General features: G+C 39.6%; 1 protein-coding gene across 2 annotated transcripts in view; it reads left to right on the forward strand.

The window, feature by feature from the left end:
- Window positions 1–21666, forward strand: part of LOC126161635 (mRNA (2'-O-methyladenosine-N(6)-)-methyltransferase) — a 160707-nt gene that overhangs the window by 74663 nt on the left and 64378 nt on the right. For both annotated transcript variants that reach the window (XM_049917595.1, XM_049917596.1), the window contains 2 exons: window positions 21092–21212; window positions 21413–21554. In XM_049917595.1, the coding sequence (XP_049773552.1) occupies window positions 21092–21212; window positions 21413–21554 (263 nt within the window). The remainder of the gene's footprint in view (window positions 1–21091; window positions 21213–21412; window positions 21555–21666) is intronic.

Below are 21666 nucleotides of genomic sequence, written 5' to 3' on the forward strand. Positions count from 1 at the left end.
TATGGAAGACCTTCGATGCAAAAGATAGCGGATAATGCTTGGATGGTGGCAGATGACGTCGTACAAGACATCCGGACAACAAAAGGAAAATTACTGAATGAATCTACCACAACCAACCATCGAGCATTCCAGAATGGACCAGCAAAATCGATGTGTAAGCGTTGCCAAGGGGAAGTGGCTTTTGGCCATGCAAAGAATTTCCACGGTGGTGCTGGTTATTGTTCGGCACACACCATGCAAGAAGAGCACATATTCGTAATCGCGGCATCGATTCCAAACCAAGTACAGTGCTGACGAGCAAGTTGTTTCGTTCTCACTATACCCCAATGTCCTTGGTGGAGAAGCTGTAAGACAGAGGACTGTAACGAACGTGGGACCACGACCCTGGACTGATCATTATCAGAACGCAACTGCAAAACACCACGTCGTACAAAAAGTCTCTCCTTGTGAGCAAAAAATCGGTGAACCAACGGATCCCCGATCAGTGACTTTGACAAAGGCCATTGAGTAGCATTTAGCAACAGGCAAACGGGACAACGCATCGGCATTTCCGTGTTTAGCAGTGGACCGATACAAAATATCGTAGCGGTACTGTGAGAGAAAAATAGACCAGCGAATGAATTTCTACGCTGTACGTGGAGGTACAGGCTTGGTTGGATGAAAAAGCGATGTCAAAGGTTTGTGGTCTGTGATGATAGTAAAGTGACGACCATACAAGAAATCATGAAACTTTGTAACACCAAATATGAGAGCCAATGCTTCTTTCTCGATCTGTGAATAATTTCTTTGTGCAGACGAAAGCAATTTGGACGCAAAGGCAATAGGGCGATCGTGCGAACCATCTTTGTGCACAAGCACAGCACCAATCCCAAAATCCGATGCATCCACCATCAACAAAAGGGGCTTCCGGGGATCGAATGGCATAAGGCAAGTATTGGAAAGCAACGCCGATTTCAACTGGCGAAATACGCGTTCGCATTCTGTCGTCCAGACGAACGGAACACCTTTACGGCGTAAGCGATGAAGCGGAGCTGAAATGGAAGAGGTGTGTGGGATATAACGGTTATAATAATTAATTTTTTCCAGCACACTCTGTAGCTGCTTCAAATTCTGTGGCGAAGGCAAGTCTTGTATAGCACGGAGGTGCTCTGGACTGGGATGTATGCCTTGGGCAGTGAGTACATGTCCCAGATAGGGTAAGTCATGAGCAAAAAACACACATTTGTCCTGCAAGCGAAGACCATTTTGTCGCAAGACCTGAAATAATGTTCTGAGATTGGCTAAATGTTCTTCTTCCGTCTTTCTGGAGATCACAATATCGTCCAGATAGTTTGCTGCAGTAGGGACCGACGCACAAACAGTTTGTAAATATTGCTGAAACAATTCAGGGGCGGATGCACACTCGAATGGCAGTCGTTTGAATCGATACAAACCAAGATGCGTTTTAACCACCAAAACGTGCTGGGATTCTTTGTCCACCGGTATTTGCAAGTACGCATCTGCTAGGTCCAACTTCGAAAAATATTTACCCCGGCACAGTTTGTCAAAAAGATCTTCCGGGCGGGGTAAAAGAAAAGTTGCAATCACTAGTTGTGGATTCGCTGTTGCCTTGAAGTCCACACAAAGTCTCAATTTTCCGAAGGTTTTGGTAAAATTACTAAGGGTGATGCCCAGAGAGAAGCCTGCACATGTTCAATTACACCTTGTGATTCCAAATCGTGTAATGTTTTTGCGACCTCATCACGCAATGCGTGGGGAACATTGTGCGCTCTGAAAAATTTCGGTTTTGCGTTTACTTTCAGTTCTAAATGTGCTTTATAGTTCGTAGTGCAACCGAGGCCCGGTGCAAAAATGTCTGCAAATTCTTCACATAGACGAGAAACACTGTCTGAAGGCACAGTCTAGTTCACTGATAGGACCTGATTTACTATAGACAAGTTAAACAACTGAAATAAATCGAAACCAAACACGTTCACTGCAGAAGAAGAACAAAGGACGTAAAATGACACAAGTTTTGTTTGTCCCTTGTATGTTGCAAGAAGGCTGCACTGTCCTAACACAGGGATCCCGCGACCTAAATAGGTACGTAAGTTAACATTTGTGGCATGCAACGGAGGTGTGCCCAGCAGTTTGTAAGTGTCTTGATTGATCAGTGAAACTGCAGCTCCGGTATCGAGCTGGAATGGTATCACTTTGCCGTTAATGTCCAAGTCCACAAAAAGTTTATTGTCCTGTTCACGACAAGAGCGACTGTCTCATGCAACGTGAACTGACACTGGTACAAAATCACTTGCGACTTGACGGGAGTTCCTGCGATGTCGACTCACACTATTTGTGGGACGAACACAGTCACTGTTAGAGAGAGTGGCACTGGGCGGAGTGGAATGAACTATATGAATTTCCATGGGCAAAGTGTCGCGAGCCTGAGTATCCTTGGTTCGATTCCGATTCCGGCGCAAAGCAAAGGGCCTGGAATGGTTTTGAGCTTCCGATCAGAGCTTTTTCTGGCAAACACTTTGAACATGTCCTTTTTTATTACAGAAAAAGCAAATAGCTTGGCGTGACAGACAATTCTCACGCGAATGTCTAGTAGCACACCGTGGATGATTTTAGCACTGCATTTGCTTGCCGGCGCGGTACACGTGGCTGAGAGCCAGGCGGCTTTGGCACGGCCGGGCGCGAGGACTGTTTACTGTTCCGTGCAGCTCGCCCGGCGGACCGGTTTACCTGACACACGGGTGGCGAAGTTTCAAATGATTCCTGAGCAAAGTCAAGTGTGTCCTGCCGATCCAATATATCCATCACTTGTTGAAGAGAGGGATTGACTAGTTTCAAAATCTGTTCCAGTATACGAATATCAGAAACGTTTTGTGCAATTGCATCACGTACCATAGTATCTGAATGAGGGAGTCCACATTGACACTCAAAAGCACAATCACTAGTAAGGCCTTGCAAGGTTGCAACCCACTCCCTATTAGTCTGACCTGCCGCACGCTTTGTACGAAAGAAGGTATACCGTTTGGCAACTACATTGACTGATTCTTTGAAATACGCATCTAATGCAGACAAAATTTTGTCGTAGGACAGAGTTGCGACGTCGCATCGGGGAAATAATTTGAGTATCACACGGTACGTTTGTACCCCGACGGAGGAAAGGAGAAAAGGCTGCCGCTCATTGCCTTGAATTCTGTAGGCGGCAAGATGGAATCCAAATTGGCGTGACCACTCCGTCCAGCTTTCCAGTGCAGCATCAAAAGGACGAAAAGTTGGTGCAACTGCGTGTCGTGGCTGCGTGAGCGGTGGCTGCCGCGTCGTTTTGCATTGCACGTTGACTCTGGACGAGCTGTCCAAGGGCATCCAGTAAGGCCTGCATCTGCTGATTCTGTAAGCGATAAAATTCGGACAGTACATCTGGAGATTGTGGCAAAGCCATCACACAAGTAAATCAGGGCAATATCGATAAGAATGCGGATTGACCTCGTTGCCAAATGTTGTGGGTTGGCAAGAGAGCCAACCGGTATGAGCGGAAGCCGAAAGGCACACGTTATAGCTCACGCAGGCTGGCGTGAGGTCTGGAACAGGACAAGGAAATTAGACTGTAGAAAAAACTGACGTAGCTGGTGGAATACTTAACTTTAATCATTAAATGGTGAACATCGCTCTTGAAGCTACATGTTTTACAGCATCAATAGTAACTGGTAATGGCGCCTTGCTAGGTCGTAGCAAATGACATAGCTGAAGGCTATGCTAACTATCGTCTCGGCAAATGAAAGCGTATTTTGTCAGTGAACCATCGCTAGCAAAGTTGGCTGTACAACTGGGGTGAGTGCTAGGAAGTCTCTCTAGACCTGCCGTGTGGCGGCGCTCAGTAATCACTGATAGTGGCGACACGCGGGTCCGACGTACACTAACGGACCGCGGCCGATTTAAAGGCTACCACCTAGCAAGTGTGGTGTCTGGCGGTGACACCACAATATCTAATAGCAATTTAAAGAAAAGTTAAGAAGCTTCTAAAACAACAAGCTTGATGTCAAGTGCAAGAATTAATATTAAGTAAAGTGTCCCAAATTTTAAAATAAATGATATCATCAAAAGTAGTGTGTCCTAGGAAACATGCCTCAGATAAATTTCACATCCTGCATTAATTTAGCAGATGATACACATTAGATATTGAGTTGTCTGCTGTATTTCTTCAGGTTTAGATTTCCATAAAGCAGTCTTTTAGGTTTTTCTCTATCTTCTTTAAAACTTTAATTACTTTTTAACTATCCTGTACCTTACAAGTAATATGATAAAATAACTAATTTGTACACTATGAGGTAACTATGTCTAACAAATGACAGAGCTTTACATTCTTATTTAGCAAGTTACAGAAATTAGCAAACATTGGACAGAAGGCGGACTACAAAACCTAGATGAGTTATATCTTTTAAGTGTTACTGGCTGGTAGCACTGCTGCTTTTGACAGGGGAATCACAGGAGATACTCCATTATCTGTAAAGACTAAATATGGCAGGCTAATGTCCAGGTATGTTTGCTGACACATAGGAGAGCTTTCAGAGTTACAATAGCATATAGTTAAGTAATGAATGAGGATGTACAGAGGAGTAAAATGAATACAGTGTGAATACAGCTGGCAGCTTTCCCTAAACGTAGATAAATGTAATATAATGCGCATACATAGGGGCAGAAATCCATTCCAGTACGATTATGCCATAGGTGGTAAATCATTGGAAGCGGTAACGACCGTAAAATACTTAGGAGTTACTATCCGGAGCGATCTGAAGTGGAATGATCACATAAAACAAATAGTGGGAAAAGCAGGTGCCAGGTTGAGATTCATAGGAAGAATTCTAAGAAAATGTGACTCATCGACGAAAGAAGTAGCTTACAAAACACTTGTTCGTCCGATTCTTGAGTATTGCTCATCAGTATGGGACCCTTACCAGGTTGGATTAATAGAAGAGATAGACATGATCCAGCGAAAAGCAGCGCGATTCGTCATGGGGACATTTAGTCAGCGCGAGAGCGTTACGGAGATGCTGAACAAGCTCCAGTGGCGGACACTTCAAGAAAGGCGTTACGCAATACGGAGAGGTTTATTATCGAAATTACGAGAGAGCACATTCCGGGAAGAGATGGGCAACATATTACTACCGCCCACATATATCTCGCGTAATGATCACAACGAAAAGATCCGAGAAATTAGAGCAAATACGGAGACTTACAAGCAGTCGTTCTTCCCACGCACAATTCGTGAATGGAACAGGGAAGGGGGGATCAGATAGTGGTACAATAAGTACCCTCCGCCACACACCGTAAGGTGGCTCGCGGAGTATAGATGTAGATGTAGATGTAGATTAATAGGATATGGTAGTCTAATCTGTTTGCATGATGGGGTGTTGGATAGGATAAGTGAACCTAGATGAAGAGGATGATCTATATCTGAGAGAGAGAAAGGAGAATACATAAGTAAGGACACTATCACTGTGAAAGGTTAAATGAGTGTGTAGCAGTAATCCTTCTGCGGAAAGAGGTGTATCTTGACAGGTACTACAGAAGTAGGTACTGCTAGTTATGAGGTTCCTCCAAGGAAGCAAAGTAGAAGAACTTCTGAGTTTGTTAATCTACTTAGTATGCTAACTTAAAGATGGAATAATAAAGATGCAAGTGTCTGAGTTTTGTATGCTACTTCAGCAATTGAACAATTAATTGGTCAGAACATGTGACTCCTCTGGTTCAATAGCTGTTCCATAAATACTAAAAGTATTGCTTATTTCTATATGTTATAATGTATCTCATAAGTGACTGATGAGGAAACCAGCCTCTTAGCAATGGATATTGTTTTTCCTATAACAACCTACACAGGACAATATGCCATTACAGCACTGTAAGTTATGTAGAGTTTCATATACTATTTCATGGGGAAGTGGGAATTTAGTTTGCAAAAAGTTTGTATTAGAGGAATTTCTATTCTTTTTCTTGGGGGTTTTTATTAATTAGTCTATGGAATTGGTTTAATTTGAAGTTGGGTTTGCTGCTGAAAAAGTGATTACTGTGTTTTGTTGCTATCCTTTTCTCTAGGCATCAATAGTAGGCTTTTCTGGGTTTGGTGAGGAGAAGCCAATGGAGTTCATTATGTAGAATTGAGGAAAATCTTCATTCTGCGACCCATGAGTGAATAATCTCCCAGGTCAGGATCCTTGGGTTGGAGGGGGGGATATCAGTCTTTGAGGTCTACCTTATTTCTTTCTTAGGTTCTAACATTCTAGTCTTTCTTTTCCTTTCTTTCTTTTTGACCTGGAGTACTACAGTTGTCCTTCCTCTTTTCGATAATTGAGAGTCCAATCTTCTCATATTCGTTTATCAAAACCTGTATTCACAGGCTTGCCAGAAGAGCAGCACACATCCAGTGTTTCTCAAAGGTGTAATGAATATGACCAGAGTTCTTCCTGAAATATAGTTTGTTAAATGAAGTATGGACACTTGTAAAACTGTGTAATGATCCATATTGGTAATAAATATTTGTTATCTAAGGATTCATATTCACAGTGAGAGAATGAGTGCCTGATATAGCTGTATAGGGACTTAATGAAAGAGATGTTAGGTCAAATGTATGGTTATGATTAATGGCTTATAATTCATTGTGGGAATTCTACATGTAGTAAACAAATGAGGTGAAGTTACAGTTGTAGTTGTGCACAATAAAAAATGAAAAAAAAACAAGTAATAAATAAAAGCTGTCGATAATTTTAGTTAAAAACGTTGAAATTAGTTCTGAACTTAAAATGTTGCTTTTATGACTTTTGCAATAGCAATGACATCATGTGCCTTCAAGGAGGAATCTGTAGTGTAACATATCACTTTGATGAAGTGACTTGTTACCAAGCATCTACTGAAATGATGTACGATGTTACACAAGCGTCTACTGAAATGATGAATGATGATTATCATCATAAAATGTTTATTTAAGTAATGAATTGGTATACCCTGCAGTTCATAAGCTTTTCTTTATGTGCATGTATTCTGGAGTGGTTGGATGCAGTGTATCTGCAAGCAGGGGCAACAATAGCAATCTTACTAACTCTGCTGTACCTGCTAGTTGGGCAGTTTATTCTGTGTCGTTCAGTCAATGCTTTGGAGATAATGTGTGAGCCATGGAAGAACAGTTGTGACAATCACATTGACATCACAGGAATGATTTCTAATATTCAGTTCGAATCTTGAACAAGTAGTATCCATCTTTTTGATTTGCAGCTCCTTGTATTGGCCGTGTTTGCAGTTAAAATTTTTGGATGTGAGATCTGCCAGATATGCAAAACACAGTTTTTCTCAGTACCCAAACATGTTTCAGCACCACTATGCCATCATCAGTGGGTTTTTGTTTTTATTTATTCTGCAATGTGAACATTTTTGTTAAATGATTATAAAATTATGTGCAGTTTAGTTCAAACAACAGATTGTTTCTTTTTGTAAATACCTTTATATTTGGTGTGCATGAATTTTCTGGGTCACTTTTGTGTTAATTACTACAGGTAGCTTGTCATCTGCAACTAAACAATGTTGATGAGAAAGTTTTTTGCTGGGCGTTAACCTGTCTTCTAGAATGTAATTTAGATTTTCGCAATGTTTTCGCTCCTATTTTCGTTTTTGCTTACGTTTTCGTGGCAAGCACTTCCATTCTCCACATCGTGCTGAGATGTTGTGATGCATACGTAACTATAACAAGTATTTTCCACAAATAACGTAGTAAAACACTTTTCATTACACCAGAACACAGTGTGATTGTGGTTTGTTGTGTGTCCCAGCCCAGTCAGTGTTCATTTGTTCACCAGAGAGTTCTGTACCAAATTTGAATTTTGTTTGCATTTTATTTGTGTGTGTGTGTGTGTGTGTGTGTGTGTGTGTGTGTGTGTGTGTGTGTTTGTTTTCTGTGTGCTTCTTAGCTGTGTGTGTTGTCTTTTATATGGTATTCCTTTTGTGTGTAAATGGTGTGTCTCCGCAGATTTTAGTGTATCTATCTTTCATGTGTGTGTGTGTGTGTGTGTGTGTGTGTGTGCAAACAAAGCAGACTTTATCTGTTTGTGCTGTTTTTATTTGTAAAGCTCCTTTAATGTGTTAAATAGTGTGCCCTTGCAGAGTGTATTGTATTCGTTTAAGACCTGTTTTCCTTCTGCTATTGCCTTCTGTGTATGGAAGTTTTCCTCAGTGGTCAGTTTGCTGTATAGGCTGTGGCTGGGTTTTAGTATTCTTAAGTCTGTTTCTATTGTGGTTGGGTGGCGATTGTTGGCTATAAGGTGGTCAGCAAATGTGCTATGGGAGCTGTTGCTTTTTAAAGCTCCGGGATGTTCCAGATATCTTGTTTTGAAGTTTCTGCATGTTTGTCCTATGTATACTGACTGGCAAGTATTGCATGTGAGTTCATATATTCCTGATCTGTTAAATTTCTCCATGGGTGTTTCTTGTGTTCTGATCTTTTTCTGTGTTGTGTTCTCCGTCCTGTGTCCTATTTGGAGTCCCTGTTTCTTTAACATGTTGCCTATTCTGTGAACAATCTTGTTATTGTAGGTGAGTATGTGGCATTTCATTTTGTGTGTGTGTTGTTGATCTGTTGTGTCTTGTGTATGGTCATTGTTTGTGTTTTGTGTTGTTCTGTGCTGGTTGAGGATTTGTGTGTGTGCGATGTGTTCATTTTTTTACTGTTTGAATATTTTTTTATTTAACTTGTCTACCATATGGGTAGTATAACAATTTTCTATTGCTATTTGTTTTATTGTGTTTAGTTCTTGTGTGTAATTCTGTTTGTTCATGGGTGTTCTGTTTAATCTGTGGAGCATGAATCTGAAGTTTGCATGCTTATGTGTCAATGGGTGGTTTGATAGGTTGTCAGTTTCCTGAATATTGTGAAGTTGTGTGTGTTGTTTGTTTTTGTGGTGAGATCTAGAAACTGTAGTGTGTTGTTAGTTTCTGTTTCTAATGTGAAGTTAATTTTTGGGTGTAAGTTGTTTATTTCATTGTGTAGCTGTTCTATGTGTGTATGTGGTTCATCAGTCAGGCATATTATGTCATCAACATTACGGTACCAGCATATAACTTTGTAGTTCTTTGATTTTATTATGTGTCTGAAGGTCATGTTCTCCAGGTTGTTCATGAACATGTTAGCTAGGAGGCCAATGATTGGTGATCTCATTGGCAGTCCTGGTGTTGAGAATAAAATTCTTTGTTGAATACAAAATAATTTTGTGATGTTATGGTCTTTAGTATGTTTGTTATTTCATTGATTTGTGTGTCTGGTATGTTTCCTTGTTGTTTTAATCTTTGTGTGATGATGTTGATTGTTTCATTTATTGGAATGCAAGTGTACATTGATGTGATGTCAAATGTTATGAGGGTTGCTGTGTCCGGTATGTGTGTGTTCTTGATTCTGTCTATTAACTCCTTTGAGTTTTCCAGATTCTTGTTGTTATCAAACATGTACAGTTTTTTCAGTTGTGTTTGTGTTTGTTGGGCTAGGTGGTAGGATGGAGCATTTCGGAAGTTAATGATGGGTCTTAATGGGATATTATCCTTGTGAACCTTTGGTAGGGAGAAAGAAAACTGGCGTTCTACAGGTCAGAGCGTGGAATGTCAGATCCATTAATCGGGCATGTAGGTTATAAAATTTAAAAAGGGAAATAGATAGGTTGAAATTAGATATAGTGGGAATTAGTGAAGTTCGGTGGCAGGAGGAACAAGACTTTTGGTCAGGTGAATACAGGATTATAAATACAAAATCAAATAGGGGTAATGCAGGAGTAGGTTTAATAATGAATAAAAAATAGTAGTGCGGGTAAGCTACTACAAACAGCATAGTGAACGTATTATTGTGGCCAAGATAGACACGAAGCCCAAACCTACTACAGTAGTACAAGTTTATATGCCAACTAGCTCTGCAGATGATGAAGAAATTGATGAAATGTATGATGAGATAAGAGAAATTATTCAGGTAGTGAAGGGAGACGAAAATTTAATAGTCATGGGTACTGGAATTTGACAGTAGGAAAAGGAAGAGAAGGAAAAATAGTAAGTGAATAAGAATTGGGGCTAAGAAATGAAACAGGAAGCCGCCTGGTAGAATTTTGCACAGAGCATAACTTAACCATAGCTAACACTTGCTTCAAGAATTGTGAAAGAAGGTTGTATACATGGAAGAACCCTGGAGATACTAAAAGGTTTCATATAGATTATATAATGGTAAGACAGAAATTTAGGAACCAGATTTTAAATTGTAAGACATTTCCAGGGGCAGATGTGGACTCTGACTACAATCTATTGGTTATGAACTGTAGATTAAAACTGAAGAAACTGCAAAAAGGTGGGAATTTAAGGAGATGGGACCTGAATAAACTGAAAGAACCAGCGGTGTTTCAGGTAGAGCATAAGGGAACAAGTGACAGGAATGGGGGAAAGAAATACAGTAGAAGAAGAATGGGTAGCTTTGAGAATTGAAATAGTGAAGGCAGAGGATCAAGTGGGTAAAAAGACAAGGGCTAGTAGAAATCCTTGGGTGGCAGAAGATATATTGAATTTAACTGATGGAAGGAGAAAAGACAAAAATGCAGTAAGTGAAGCAGGCAAAAAGGAATACAAACGCCTCAAAAATGAGATTGACAGGAAGTGCAAAATGGCTAAGCAGGGATGGCTAGAGGACAAATGTAAGGATATAGAGGCTTATCTCACTAGGGGTAAGATAGATACTGCCTACAGGAAAATTAAAGAGACCTTTGGAGAAAAGAGAACCACTTGCATGAATATCAAGAGCTCAGATGGAAACCCAGTTCTAAGCAAAGAAGGGAAAGCAGAAAGGTGGAAGGAGTATATAGAGGATCTATACAGGGGCGATGTTCTTGAGGACAATATTATGGAAATGGAAGAGGAGGTAGATGAAGATGAAATGGGAGATATGATACTGCGTGATGAGTTTGACAGAGCACTGAAAGACCTGAGTCGAAACAAGGCCCCGGGAGTAGACAACATTCCATTAGAACTACTGACAGCCTTGGGAGAGCCAGTCCTGACAAAATTCTACCATCTGGTGAGCAACATGTATGAGACAGGCGAAATTCCCTCAGACTTCAAGAAGAATATAATAATTCCAATCCCAAAAAAAAGCAGGTGTTGACAGATGTGTAAATTACCGAACTATCAGTTTAATAAGTCACAGCTGCAAAATACTAACACGAATTCTTTACAGACGAATGGAAAAACTGGTAGAAGCCGACCTCGGGGAAGATCAGTTTGGATTCCGCAGAAATATTGGAACACGTGGGGCAATACTGACCTTATGACGTATCTTAGAAGAAAGATTAAGGGAAGGCAAACCTACGTTTCTAGCATTTGTAGACTTAGAGAAAGCTTTTGACAATTTTGACTGGAATACTCTCTTTCAAATTCTAAAGGTGGCAGGGGTAAAATACAGGGAGCGAAAGGCTATTTACAATTTGTACAGAAATCAGATGGCAGTTATAAGAGTCGAGGGACATGAAAGGGAAGCAATGGTTGGGAAGGGAGTGAGACTGGGTTGTAGCCTCTCCCCGATGCTATTCAATCTGTGTATTGAGCAAGCAGTGAAGGAAACAAAAGAAAAGTTCGGAGTAGGTATTAAAATCCATGGAGAAGAAATAAAAACATTGAGGTTCGTCGATGACATTGTAATTCTGTCAGAGACAGCAAAGGACTTGGAAGAGCAGTTGAACGGAATGGACAGTGTCTTGAAAGGAGGGTATAAGATGAACATCAACAAAAGCAAAACGAGAATAATGGAATGTAGTCAAATTAAGTTGGGTGATGCTGAGGGAGTTAGATTAGGAAATGATACACTTAAAGTAGTAAGAGTTTTGCTATGTGGGGAGCAAAATAACTGATGATGGTCGAAGTAGAGAGGATATAAAATGTAGACTGGCAATGGCAAGGAAAGCGCTTCTGAAGAAGAGAAATTTGTTAACATTGAGTATAGATTTAAGTGTCAGGAAGTTGTTTCTGAAAGTATTTGTATGGAGTGTAGCCATGTATGGAAGTGAAACATGGACGATTAACAGTTTGGACAAGAAGAGAATAGAAGCTTTCCAAATGTGGTGTTACAGAAGAATGCTGAAGATTAGATGGGTATATCACATAACTAATGAGGAGGTATTGAATAGAATTGGGTTGAAGAGGAGTTTGTGGCACAACTTGACTAGAAGAAGGGATCGGTTAGTAGGACATGTTCTGAAGCATCAAGGGATCACCAATTTAGTACTGGAGGGCAGCGTGGAGGGTAAAAATCGTAGAGGGAGACCAAGAGATGGATACATTAAGCAGATTCAGAAGGATGTAGGCTGCAGTAGATACTGGGAGGTGAAGAAGTGTGCACAGGATAGAGTAGCATGGAGAGCTGCATCAAACCAGTCTCAGGACTGAAGACCACAACAACAACAACAACATCAACATCCTTGTGAACCTTTGGTAGGGCATTTAGGGTGGGTGCTTTTGGATTTTTCTGGGTCATCCTCTTTACCTGGCTTTTTGAGAAAGTATTATTGTTTTTTTTTCAGTGTCTGTTGAATGTTTTGGGCGGCATAGTCAATATTACTGTATTTGTGAGGTTCTAAACTTAGAGCAGCAACTGCAGCACTTTGAGAAAGAAAGTCTGACTCAGAAATACTGGTGAGTGTGAAGAAATAACAAGATGAGTAAATGAATAATAGGAAATTGTAGCTCCCAAGCAAGCTTTTTATCACCACTCGATATCATGATAGCCAGCATAGAACATTACAAGAGTCTTCAATTCCTTCATACTTGGAGAAGATAAATCATAAGGTGTTTTTCTCACTGCAGCCGTATGTGTAAGTTCTATCTTATACTGACTGAGATGTGTTAACTCTAATTTATCAGTCAATACATCTGTGAATTCACTGTGTAATACACTCAGCCATTTCTTCTGAGGCAATTGTACATGATCCTTCTGTATCGATCAACAACTTCCTTCACCCCAACAGAGACTAATGGAAACTCCATTTGTTTGCAAAATGAAAAGGTGTGATGTTTATTATAAAATTTAATGTAAAGTAATCTTCCCTCAACTTGGAAATTAAATCAATAATGTAATAACCCAGATAAAGTCTTGAATAAACTGTTTTACCTTCATAACACAGTCAGTGTTATGGAATTAGCCTTGACATAAGACAGGATCTGAGTTCATCTCAGACCACACACATACAGACTGGTGAGATCAGAACCTGCCCTCCCTCAAGACAGTAACAAAACTACCAGTGTCTAAAAGGAAAGTAGCTTGTTATTAATTTCATAGTATCTGAAAAGGTCTGATCCCGCTGACAAGATACGTCCCTTTTTCCTCACTAGAAGTAGTGACCAACCCACTTCTCCGAGTTGCGACCTTGCGATGACATCACCTTGATTTTCCATTATCCTGTGCGTCTTGAGGACAAACACGTCTACAATGTCTAGTGGGTAGCATTGCTATCTCTGGATCACAGGGTCCCGGGTTCAATTCCTGTCCTGGTTAGGACTTTTCTCTGCCTGGGGACTGGGTGTTTGTGTTGTCCTCATCATTTCATCATCACTCATGAAAGTGGAAAGACTGGACTGTGTAAAGATTGGGAATTTGTACGGGTGCTGGTAACCGTGCAGTTGAGTGCCCCTCAAACCAAATATTATTGTTATCAAGCTTTTATAGGCACTGTCTTTTAGACACCCTACACACAGTAGTCACTTCACTCCCGACCCTCAACAATGACTGACACACTTAACCCCTTCAGTTTTAAGAGCCAGGCTTCCATGTTCATAAAGCTCTTGAGTCACTGGGCAGAGGTGATTCACGGCCTATTCGGTGGATTAGTTTCCTGTACAATGTTTGACATGACTTCCTGTTGTGTTTAAGAAAGACACAAGACCTTTACTACAGTTTCCACTCTGTTCATGTATTTGCAAAAGGATTCCCTATCGCCTTCTTTACTTCAGTAATGTTTATCAGTCAGTCACATTTACCTTGGTGAGGATTTCCTATTGGCTAAGATGTCTGTGAAAGTCTTCAACTGTTTCAATGGTTTTATAGCTCTAGCCTCTTGCCGAACTAAACTCCCCTTTATTGTGGATTCAGTATTCTTGAGCCCAAACATTTGTTTCTGTCCATTGGGTGACATCAAGCAATTACAAAAACAGAACAGTGTCTGGAATTGTATCAACCAATAACATTTATTCTTGTTTCATAGTTCCCAAAAGTAAATGAGGCAACATTGAAAATTGTTTGTCACTCTGGCCAGCATCTACACAAAGGCTGCTAATTCCTGATCCTGACAGCCTTCACCACCCTACTCCATGTTTAGTACAGTCATATTGCCCTATATCAAAGCTATTGAGTGTCATGTAACATTAACTTTAGCTGCACAATCTTTGCCTGGAGACACCCTACCGCATCACTGCCATGCCCTTACATAGGATCTTCCAAGTTAAACAAATGATTTGTCTAACGCGCTACCCTCCTTAACTGGGAATTGAACTTGGCCGGAGTTAATTGAACCTCTGTGCTGCCAATACTAGGTTACTTTGGCCCCTAAAAGTTGACCAAACTGATTCTCCCAATATCTGTTGGAGCTGTTGGGTCAGCTCAGGCACTGTAGCTGCCATGACCTGCTTACGCATGGTGGCTCCCTGGTGTTCCTTCGCCACCTCATCCTGGACACCACTAACAGCCTTAGTTGTAACAGCACAGGAGTAGAAAGATACAAATTCTCACCAGTTTATTCTACACAATAGCTGAAACACACAACCGCACTCAGCACCATTGAAATGTTGATTTTAGCAGCAGCAATAGAATGGGGAATGGAACTGATACCGAGTTGTGAGGGTTTAAATATAATTTAACATTCACACTATTTTACTATCAAGTCAAGCAATTCCAAAAAAATTATATAAAAGTAATTTATATAAAAGTGATCACGTTAGTCATAAGAACCTTTACTGGCTCCCTTTAATTAAATTCTCAGCTCGATTGTGCAGAAGTTCTGAACAATTGTTACAGAATGCAAGGGCCTTGGTGCTCGGTTCCTATTTCATCTAGGAACATGTGAAAAGTTTTAGGTCTAGCCTAGACCAGTGGCCATTTGTGCAGATATTCAAACATCTGTCTTACTGTAGCTGTGTTACAATATAATAATCAGTATTTAAATGATGAACAGAAACCGTGCCCTGGCAAATTTGTCAATTGATCAGTTCCTTTTGCAAAAGATTTTAATTGGGCTGAAATTAATGCTCAGCCAACAGCACCATTTGGATTTTAGGTGCAAAACCAGCACACTTAAATAACTCTGGACTGGAGCAAGACTGCTGGTTCAAATTTGGCCCACCAGTGAATCAGATCTAGGTCTAAGATAAGTTTTAATCGTTTGAAAATGTCTTGCTTTGTTTGGATTTCACAAACAAAAAATATGGTTTTTGGGGAGATAAATGAAATTTTTTATCCAATAATCTTTATCCATTGTCAAGATACAATGTTTTAAAGTCAAGCTAAATGTAGCATGTAAAATTCTTTCTTACATGAATAGAGTGTGCAGAAACAGTTTAAAATTAATCAAAAAATTAAAAAAATGCATTCATATTTTACATGCAAAAGACATATTTTTGTGAGTTGTTTTGCACATGACACTTCTGTGTTTCAAACTTTTGCGAACTGCTTCAAATTTTGTTAGGGGGTAGATAAATACATGTGATTAATGGTCGTGTTGTTTTGTGAAAGCTATATCTGTGGTCACAATATAGCTGTCTAAAGCTGTACGAAAGATGCATGTAAAATATGATTTTATGCAGATTGCACATGCTGAAGCGGTTTAAGTGATATGGATGATGATGAAAAATATGTTCTTACAGTAATTATAAGAAGCATTTGCAAAATCTTTTATCATTCAGGTTTCATGTGTGAAAAATTGTGTTTGCACGTGAGACTGTTTCGTAGAAATGTGTTGATTTAAGCACTGTATTTGGATATAATTAAAAAAAACTGACTATTAAAGTTGATTACCCCTTATTTGTTTATACATTACAGATTTTATTACCCAGGGCTTAAGATAATTGAAAAATCTTTGGACGTACAAAACAATGTATGACCAAGCCAGAATTATGCTCAGCCCTGTACAAAGTTATATACTGTTGGACCAAGCATTTAAAGCTTTATCAGTGACCACACAGAAAATTAAACTAACTAGAAAATTGCTATAAAAATAATTGTTAGAAAATAGGTCACTTTATTTTTAACCAATAGAAAATGTTTTACTGCATGTTCTTCAGAAACTACTATGCTGTCTTGTAGAAATTTATTTTTGGACAAAACAAGTTCATCAGTTTTCATACAGAATTGAAAAGTTGATAGAATTTTGTTGTGCAGTTGTTCTGTTTATTTCAGGCAATCCTATTCAAACTTTATTCAGATTGGTTTTTGCAATGTTTCCTGCGTAATTATTCGTGTGAGTTTTTCTAGTGTTGGTTCCTTGATTTTAAATTTTAAGTTGATGAATCTGTGTAATATGGTCGTACCATAAGTTTATCTACATAATGTAAACTATTTTCATCCATTAGTATCATAAACTTCTAACAGTATTTAATATTTTGTTTGGTATTATATTTATGTCTACTGTTATTTTGTCCTCTGTATTAAGTATTTTTAGTTATTTTTCATATCTGTGCATGTACAGTCTCACATGTATGTGAATAAAATGTGTCTTAACTATCAAACAAAAACAATAAAAACCAGCAGAAAAAATTAAACAAAATTAAAAATATAAAACCAAATAATAAAAAAAAGAAAAAATCTAAGTAAACGAAAAGCCTCCCTTAGCCATGTGACCTTGACGTGGCTGTGAGGCTTTTGTGCTCTGAGGACATAATAGGCTATACTGGACAGGTTCAATCATACCAGGAATGTAACCATAGAGGATCCAGATAAACAAAGCCCAGCTCCAGCAACACAGTTTGAAAGACAATAAAAAAAAAAACCTTTACTGTAACAGTCATTGCCAAAGTCAACATAAATCTATGTTGATTGCCAGGCTATCGTGGTTTAATGTCAGAATTATGGTAGAGTAAAAGTGGGAAACCAGAATGAAAAATGTGCTCATCACAACACAAAAGAGGGCCAATATGCCCTGGGCAGAGTTAGAGATGAAACAGTAGGGAACTTTCTTTTTGACTTATCTGGCTGCTCCACAGACATTTAAATCAAAACATCTTGACATATTTGCTCTTGTTTACAAGTTAACCCTACTTTCCCAGTCCAGTGAGCTCTCTTAGCTGCAAGGTGTTAAGGCATACTTGCATCTTGCAATTTATAGGCTGAAGTCCCTGATCCTGTGGCCAAAATCCAGAAGAGTTGCCCATATGGCTGAAGAGCATACATGAGAGTATACATTTAATAGCTCAAAAAAGTTTTTCCATTTCTCCCCCAAACCCATTCCCTGTTACATGTACGGTGAAGGATGTAAGAGCAAATAATACACAAATTTATGTTCTAGAGTGGGATGCATGTACAGTAGGAAATATCCAATAGCAGGGCTGCATCTATAATAAGAAGAATCACAGTGTGGGACTTCATGCATCCTAAACTTTAATGACACGTTGTGTCATATTGTACAACATGACAGATGCCATCCATGTTGGGTGACAAGATTGCATGTGTCCTGTTACATTACATGACATCATGTATCATGTCGTTTTACATGACGTGATGCATTATATTACACGGCATGGGAACTAAAAATAACAAGTAAAAAAATGTGATATGTCAAGCTGTTTTGATTGAAATGTCTTTGAAGCAGCCAGGTAAATTGAAAAGTTAGTTCCCTTCTTTTATATTGCTTACTCTGCACAGAACACATTCTTGTTGATTCCTACAACTTAATTAACAGTAGAATTAAACTGCACTTCAAATGTTCCATTACAAAAATTCCACAGAATAACTGAGCTCTAGTGTGAATTTCTCAAAGTCATCAAAAAGGAAGGGGGCAGGGGGAATGAAAGCAACAGTGTTTGGTGACATTAACAGGAAACCCACACCACACTCATGATTTAAAATACATAACATTGCTGGGTAGTACACCCGAACATTTCAGTGTCCAAACAACAAATCAGAGGCCTATCAAATATGATGGTGCCACTTGGGAGAGCCCTGCATATAGGACACACAGCACAAGGTGCAATCACTGTCCATGCACTCCAAGCACAGACTTCAGTCCGTGGTGCAGCCATCTGTGTGTTGTCATCCATTTCAGCCACCAGTGGTCTTCCTCAGCACATGCTTCATGTCCTACCCATTCTGCTCCTCCCTGCCAGACTGCACTTAGTAGCCACGGTTACACTTTCGTCAAAACCAGTGGCAGCAGGTTCCATAGATCCTTGTGCCCTCTCTGCTGCAGCTTACACCTGCTCAGTGGAGTGGAACATCAACTGTGCCATGAAGTCATAGCATATTGCTATAAAAAGTTGTATTGGTGTAACTGAATTAATTATGAATGTTGCTCTCAGAATTATGTTTGCATCTAAAAATAATGCTTACCTATCACAAATAATTCAGTTGATATTTTTGCATTTTTAAGTTACAGCTATATTAATACGTTTATATTAAAACTGAAATATAAAAATAGTAAATCCCCCATATCAAGATAGACAACTTAACAGTGTTGATCAGAGCTGAAGTAATAACTTATTGTTGGAAGCAGAAATGTACTGACAGTGCGTGCAGGTACATTGCACTATCCACTGTTGTTATACATTTTTCACACCATTTGAAAGCTGTCTGTATCCTCCCTCTCTCTTCCACCTCCTCCTTCCCTCTTTCTCTGCCTGGAACGCATTCTGTTACTACCTGCACAACACGCCAGTCTTGCAGGGCAGCCAGGATGTCAGGCATTACCAAATCTTTACACACCCACTCCTACCCCTGTGGGGGCTGTGTGGTTCTCACTCCCGCAGTAATTCATTCCAGACAATAAGCAGTATGTGCATCAAGTCAGGTTGAAATCGATCTGGTGATTTGGGAGTATATGTGGAACACACATCCATCTTTATAATCCATGTGACTTATATAGATCATCATTTTATTAACAACTGCAAGTTTTGTGCTCAATATAAATGTTTCTAAGCTTTTGATGTTAACAAAGTAAGAGTACAGTACCCAGCGCATTAAGCAAAATAGGGCTTTTTATTGTGAGAATACTCGTTAGAAGGAGCTAAATGTTCGTGTAAATATCTCCTTGCGAATCACTGCACCTATGTCATATAGCTACTTGTGTGTTTTGTGTGTACGTAAAAGAGGGAAAAATCTTTATTTTCTTGCTTTTACTGAAATAATTTATTACACTCAGCTGCTAATATAAGAAATCCATAATTAGACGAACATTTACTTAAACAAAGCATATGATGTAATCTGTAAATAAAACCCCAATTAAGATACACAAGAGCAGCAACAATCAAAAGAGAGATAAGCTGCAAATAGTGAGTAAGAAGTCCTAGAAAAGAAAAGACAATGAGAATTGTGTGAAAATCAAAAAGAGACGTCGTGGACGTCGAAGACCCGTAGAGGTCTCTGCAGCATTGCGCCTTAAGCCATGGTGGCGCACACCTCCTGGCACACATTTGGTGTGAGGGCGCCACAGTGGAACATGTGATCCCAGCGGCCAATAGCGGTCCCCCCAATCGAGTATTGAAGCACCTGCCTCTCGCTCAGCCAGTGAGTCTAATCGTTGCGTACATCTTGACATATCGCCTCGACAACAGACAATGTGTTTACCGTTCTTTGTTTTCATTACTAGTGGACATCTTGGATTCATTTGGTTGTCTCTTTCACCCCGTTGCTTCTTGCATGTTATCATTGTAAGGTCTCTCTCGATCATCCGTCGTTTTGTGTCCGTCCATTCTGTTTGTTTGTTTGTTCACGGGCCGCTCTTCGTTTAGTCCAGACGCGCTTTCTCAGCCACCCCGCAACCATTCCGGTCGCAGTTACAACAGAAAATACATGTGAAATTACCACTTGTTACAGTGTGAGGTACTGGTGGTGATAAGAATAACGCGAAACATCACACCATATGCTTGTTGATGCATGCAGACACCAGGTTCACAACTTCTGTGTTGCTGGACAGTTGTTAGACTGTCTCATTTAATAATCTTCCTGTGTCCATTTGCCCAGGCTAAGACCTTTGCACAAAATAATCTTCCATTGGACAGCATTATGTCAGGGGACATAAGAGAGGTATTTCACGGTGAATAAGAGGTCATTTTGGAGAAATTCTACTTAAGCACTGGAGCAGTTGGTACTGTTGCCACACACTAATTGAGACAGTATTACAGAGATGTATTGTGTAATTTGCAGATTTATTTTTGCCCATGATGCCAAGCAGCATATCAGGCATGTTTTGATCTCTGGTCAGTCATAGCAGTTATAGTTGCCTTGTGTTAACATTTATGTTCATTCTCAGACAAATCTGTAGTGAATGACATGAAAAGAAAATTTGTTCAGGAACTACGTTGATGATTTGTTATTGCACACTCTCTCCTAGCATGCAACACATTATGCTTAGTGCAGGCTACTGCACACTGGCTAGAGAACTCCCACAAACAACACATTTGAGACTAATATTTACACTGCAGCATTGAAATGTATTCTGAGTATAATATGATGTATATGCCTATTGTGATGGTCACCAATTTCATAGTATTATTGAAGTGTATGATAGTCATGCAGAGATAAAGAAGCTAGAATGAGATGATAAGTGTTGGGAGCTGCACATCTACAGTGTAGTGATCACAACTGCCACCACCTTCCAAATTGTACAAGCACATTTAGAAAAGCTTTGTACAAAGCTTAATGTTTCATGGGGAGTCGTAAAAATGGCTCACTGTTGCAAACCAGTATGACTTGATTAGATTGATGGATAGATGATAGTATTATTGAAACCAGATGTGAGTAAATAAAGTCATATTACAGGTTCTTGGCAGTCATCTTTTTTTTTTTCAAGTTCAGTAATCTATGTTATGATGCTAATGATGGCATCCTTTTCTCTATGTGCAGGAATGCCTCATCTGAAAGCCGTAAAGTTGTCAAATGGAATGCAGAAGATACATTTCAGTGGCTTCGACGAACTGTTGGTGCCACCTATGACGACTTCCAGGACAGGCTGGCACATTTGAAGGTAACTCTCTCTCTCTCTCTCTCTCTCTCTCTCTCTCTCTCTGTGTGTGTGTGTGTGTGTGTGTGTGTGTGTGTGTGTGTGTGTGTGTGTGTGTGTGTGTGTTACTCCCCTTTTCCTCACTCTGCGAAATTAATGATAGATGCACTCCACAGTCCATTATAAGAAATGTAACTGTGTTGCTTTTTTGCATGTTGTTGCAGCGGCAATGTCAGCCACATCTTACAGAAGCCGTGAAATCATCAGTTGAGGGGATCTGTTTGAAAATATATCACTTATCCGTAGAATATGCCAAGAAAGTGAAGGACAAGCACATTGAAATTCTTAAAGAACATGGAATATCTGGTGAGTATTGAGTTAAAACATCTAGTGACTGTAACTGACCACATATTGAGAACAGTTTGATATTGAAATTAAAGCTGCTGACTTGTCATCTGTGCACAGCAAATATCTGGTT

This window comes from Schistocerca cancellata, chromosome 2 (assembly GCF_023864275.1).
Source record: "Schistocerca cancellata isolate TAMUIC-IGC-003103 chromosome 2, iqSchCanc2.1, whole genome shotgun sequence".
Classification (NCBI taxonomy): domain Eukaryota; kingdom Metazoa; phylum Arthropoda; class Insecta; order Orthoptera; family Acrididae; genus Schistocerca; species Schistocerca cancellata.